Source organism: Orycteropus afer, unplaced genomic scaffold (genome assembly GCF_000298275.1).
Source record: "Orycteropus afer afer isolate SDZICR_OR568_19922 unplaced genomic scaffold, OryAfe1.0 scaffold00042, whole genome shotgun sequence".
Taxonomy (NCBI): Eukaryota; Metazoa; Chordata; class Mammalia; order Tubulidentata; family Orycteropodidae; genus Orycteropus; species Orycteropus afer.
Genome location: NW_006921629.1, coordinates 13,763,295 through 13,768,249, shown reverse-complemented (window position 1 = coordinate 13,768,249; position 4,955 = coordinate 13,763,295). Strand labels below are relative to the sequence as shown.

Below are 4,955 nucleotides of genomic sequence, written 5' to 3'. Positions count from 1 at the left end.
ACTCGAGTGGTCTCAGGCTGAGTCTGACCCCATCCCAAGCCCAGACACCCCTACACTGGAACCTAATCATGTGCAGAGGCCTGACTCAGGCCACAAAGTAATTGTAACCCTAACTCAAGCGCAAATTATCCCTAGACTAGAGTCCTGGCCAAGGTGTGGGACATAGAGAACCTGCATCCTCAGAGGGAGCCAGCAGGCATCCCGGGTCTCAGGGCCGGTGCCTGTAGGGCTAGGCTCCTCCTGGCTATGCTGCCAACCTTACTGGGTTGTGGCTCTTCGTGACAGCCCCTTTAGTCCTGTACCCTAATGAGGCAGGCTTATGCTCAGTCTCGCTGGCCCCATGCCCTGCCCAGACCTGTTCTAGATTCTGCCACCACCCTTCCCCAAGGCTGCCTCCACCCCACACCCATTGTCTTCGGAAGGCCTCCTGAGACAGCTGGGAAGGCTGGCAGGCAGGAGGTTGGGTGGCCATGGACCCTGAAGCAGGACCTGTGTCCTACCAAAAGCTGCAACTCTGGGAGCCGGGCTTGGAGTCTGAGGAGGAAGAGGGGGAGATCTCAGAGCCACTGGTTCTCTACCCCTGGAGGCCCCATGACTCCTCTGGGTGAGTTGGGGTGAGGTCTGGGCACCTGCTCCTCAGAGCTGAGGCTGGTAAGTCCCTCTCTCTGGAGGGAGCCCTTGGGTGTTATGTGGGACGGGGGGCTCACAACCCTGTGCTTAGCTTAGCTCAGCTCCAGGAACTTTCTGGTTGAACAGGAGACATCTGGGCTACAGACTCATGAAGGTGTGTAAGACTGAAGGGACATTTGTACCACATGCTGGCCCCTGCCTGCTACCCTGTCACAGGGTCCCAGCCCCCACACCCTGGGGCAGGAGGCACCTGCTAAACCAGTTGGAGCCTGGCTCCACCTGCCTGGGCCCTGCTCTACTGTGGGAACTCCTCAGCCTAGTCTCCCGACCTCCCAAGCCCTCCTGGGGCCTCTACCCAACTGGCTCCCTCCTGCCTCTCCACCCCCCTCTCCAGTTACTCCCTCCCTCCCTAGCTGTCTTCAGCTTCCCCAAGCACTTTCCCGTCTCTATGTCTTTGTCCAGACTGTGACCTCTTTTGGGGAACCCTTTTCTCCCTGGCAAACATGTTCTCCTCTGGCAAGACCAACAAACTCCATTGGAAAACCTTTCTTGGCTTCTCTTGGGGCTCTTAGGTGTCCCCTCAGCCCTGGCTTAGGACACCCCTCTCTGCAGGAACAAGATTGGTGGCCTCGCAGGAGCCTGGGCCCGACCAGCTGCAGCCCTGCTACTGCTGGCTGTTGGCCTCTCCCTGGCTGTGAGGCAGCTCCAGATTAGCCGTGGCTATACCAGAAGTGTGGGCTCTGTCCTCCCTCCACCCACCGGGCACTCTCATCACCCAGGCGTATACCACCACGGTGCCATCATCAGCCCTGCTGGTCAGTGCTGGGGTTGGCTCAGGGGCAGGGAGGTGCTGACGGTTACTGTTCCCGGCCCCTCCCCATAATGGTCCCTTCTTTGCTGCAGCTGCATGTTCCAGCCTGGGCCGAGAGCTCCTTGTGGCTGGAGGCAATGTCGTGGACGCTGGAATCGGAGCAGCTCTGTGCCTGTCAGTGGTGCACCCTCATGCCACAGGCCTAGGTCAGTGACCTGTGAACCCAGACAGCAACCCCAACCCCAGACCTAGCTAATGACATGGAAAAGTCAATGACTCTGACCTCAGCCTGGTTTGTGAGTAGGACCTATGATTCAGGCAATGATTCTGATCCCTAGGCTGCAACCTTTGACTTCAAGGCTGGTCAGTTACTCCAGATCCCATGCTCAGTCAGTAAGCTCAACCTCAAACAAGTTAGTAACCCTTCACCTGGACCTGCTGAGTGACCCTGCCCCCAGGCAGTGACCCTGACCCCTGTCCTGGCCAGTGACCTTGACCTCAGTGTGACCCTTTGTCTCCTCCCAGGTGCTATATTCTGGGGCCTCTTCCACAATAGTTCCTCAGGCAATTCAACCGCCCTGACCTCAGGCCCAGCCCAGATCCTGGCACCCGGGCTAGGGCTGCCCACGGCTCTGCCTGCCCTGCGATTGCTGCACACACGCTTTGGCCGCTTGCCCTGGCCACACCTGTTGGGAGGCCCCACCACGCTGGCTCAGGAGGGCTTCCAGGTGGATACACCCCTGGCAAGGGCGCTGGCAGCCCAGGGCACAAAGGGCCTCTGTCCACTGCTTTGCCATGCTGATGGGACCCCCCTAGGTCCTGGGACCCGAGCTGCCAACCCAAGACTGGCAGATGTGCTACGCAGGGCAGCACTTGTCCCCACCCCACACCTTGCTGGGGATGCCCTCCTCAGTCTGATGGCCAACGACTTGGGGCTGGAAGCCCCCTCAGCTGAGCCCATGCCTACCTTGGAGCCAGCACTGCAGCTCTCTGTGCCCCAGGGCATCCTGTTCACCACCCCCAGCCCATCAGCTGGCCCAGAACTGCTAGCCCTGCTGGAGGCAGCCCTACACTCCGGGGAGGCCAGCTCTGACCTCTGCCCACCGCCGCTTATGCAAGCTACAGGGACGCCTGTGAGCAGTGTCCTGGCTGCCATCGACAGCAGCGGCTCTGTGCTCCTTCTTACCTCCTCACTCAACAGCTCCTTCGGCTCTGGACGCCTGTCCCCCAGCACTGGGGTTCTGTTCAGTAACCTGGTGACCAGGTCTGCAACAAGTGCCTGGGCTTGCCCCCTCATCCTTCGCAGCAGCCTGGAAGACACCGAGGCCAACGTGTTGGGGCTGGTAGCTTCAGGGGCGCCTATGATAACCAGAGCCATGACTAGCGCCCTGCTCAGACACCTGGCAGCACCCCAGACTCAGTCCCACCACCAACCCCAGCATCAGAAAGGACCAACAGAGAGCCCCAGCACTTGTGTTCAGGAGACCCTGCTCCAGGTGACAGCCTATGCAGAGCATGCCCACGTCTCCAGTGTCCCCCACGGCTGCTGCCCCTTCCAAGGCTTCTAACCAGGGAGGGTCTGGCAGGACCAGGGAGGGTCTGGCAGGAGCGGAGCTGTCTTGAACCTGGGGTGGGGTCAGGAGTGCATAGAGAGTGCACATCTAGCACCTAGTCCATGCTCATGCTCACTGCTGGTTCAGGTCCCCAGACTCTGACCTGTTAGTTACCTGGACTCAAGTTCTGGGCATTCAGGGCTACCTCAGTCAATCTTTAAAGCATCCCTGCTGGATGGCCTTTCTGGCTCCCTTTCAGCTAAGGAACCTGAGGTTAATAAGGAGAGAGCAACTCAGCCTGGGGCCAGCCCTGAGTTTGGACTCTGTCCTGAGAAGAACTGGTGGGAGAGTGCCAAGGTCTTGCCAGGCAGTAGGCCCCATCTGGTATCCCGGAGTGCTGCTGGATCTCTGTTCTCCCCTTAGGACTCAGCCCACTCTGCCACGGTTTCCATGGGGCTCTCTCCTAGACTCTTAGGTTACTCCCTGCTGGCCTTCCACAGCCGAGCAGGATACAAAGTTCAAGTCTCTTCCTGGCTCTTGGTTAATTTCTCATGAGTTTTTGAGGCAGCTGGTGTCAACCTCCATGCCCCAGTGGGCAGCACTGGAGACCCACACCCAGACAGGGGCAGAGCCTGGTGTCTTTCAGCCCCTCCTTGCTCCATTTCACCTTCTACTTCCTGGGGCACCATATGTGCATGGAAAACCAGTTGCCGATTCCAACTCATGGTGACCCTGCGTATGTCAGAATTCAACTGTGTTCCAAAACCAAAAACCAAACTCACTGCCATCGAGTCAGATCTGACTCATAGCAACCCCTCCTTGGGTTTCCAAGGCAGTATCACTACGGAAATAGTAGTATTTCCGTACGGAAATAGATTTTTCAGAAGTAGGTCACTAGGGCTTTCTTCCAAGGCACCCCTGGGTACTTGAAACACTGACCTTTTGGCTAGCAGCTGAGTGCATTAAGCTTTTGCACCACCCAGGGACTCCATATGTATGGTAAATCTCTTAATTTCACCTTCCCAAATAGATAGCAGGGAGCTCTGGTAGCATAGTGCCTAAGGCATTTGACCGCTAACCAGAAGGCTGGCGGTTCAAACCCACCAGCCACTCCTCGGAAGGAAGGTTGGGCAATCTACTTCCGTAGAGATACCACCTCGGAAACCCAAGGAGGGGTCGCTATGAGTCAGAGCCGACTTGACAGCACACAACAACAAATAGACAGCAAGGGGCTCTGGTGGTGCAGTGGTTAAGGCACTCAGCTGCTAACCAAAAGGCTGGCACAGTTCAATTCACCAGCAGCTCAGCAGGAGGAAGATGAGACAGTCCACTTCCGTAAAGATTTACAGCCTTGGAAACCTTATGGGGCAGTTCTACTCTGTCCTATAGTTCGCTGTGAATGTGAGCCATCGACAACAGTGGGTTTGGTTTTTCTTATGGTTTTAAACAGACAGCAGAGCAAAGAAGGTGTTGAGAGGATGAGTACAGGGTCCCCCAGGAACCTGGGTGCAAAAGAGGCTAGAGCTGGGTGTATGGATTTAACTGCAAAGGTGGCCTTGATCCCCCAGCCCCTGAGGACTGGATTCTCTCTGGCCCACAACCCTCTGGAGCAGCTTCTCTGGCCCGTTTCCTCAAGTAACAAGGTGGCCAGCAGAACCTGCCATTTATAGAAGACGTCTCTGATTTAATAGAGCTCTTGATCCTACCTTAATCATCCACTCCAAACCGCTGACCTTTCAGTTAGCAGCCGAGTGCTTAACCACAGTGCCACCAGGGCTCCTTTCACTCAGCCTAACCAAACCAAAGCAAAGCAAACCAAACTCATTGTGCTATTGAGTTGATTCCAACATACTGACCCTATAGGACAGAGTGGAACTGCCCCATAGGGTTTCCAAGGCTGCAATCTTTACAGAAAGCAGCTCTGGTAGTGCTGTGGGTAAGGCATTGGGCTGCTCACCCAA

At 56.7% G+C, this 4,955-nt stretch overlaps 1 protein-coding gene across 1 annotated transcript; it reads left to right on the top strand.

The window, feature by feature from the left end:
• Positions 1-470: 470 nt before the first annotated feature.
• GGT6 (gamma-glutamyltransferase 6) lies at positions 471-3,009 on the top strand. Its single transcript, XM_007937497.1, has 4 exons — positions 471-604; positions 1,243-1,445; positions 1,534-1,647; positions 1,967-3,009. The coding sequence occupies exons 1-4, from the start codon at positions 471-473 to the stop codon at positions 3,007-3,009; spliced, it is 1,494 nt and encodes a 497-aa protein (XP_007935688.1).
• Positions 3,010-4,955: the final 1,946 nt, after the last annotated feature.

Bases quoted from the DNA above. Each gene is read 5' to 3' on its own strand.
- GGT6 (XM_007937497.1), top strand. From the start codon at position 471: ATGGACCCTGAAGCAGGACCTGTGTCCTACCAAAAGCTGCAACTCTGG. The intron at 605-1,242 runs GTGAGTTGGGGT...CCCTCTCTGCAG, and splicing joins AGGCCCCATGACTCCTCTGG to GAACAAGATTGGTGGCCTCG. The intron at 1,446-1,533 runs GTCAGTGCTGGG...TCTTTGCTGCAG, and splicing joins TGCCATCATCAGCCCTGCTG to CTGCATGTTCCAGCCTGGGC.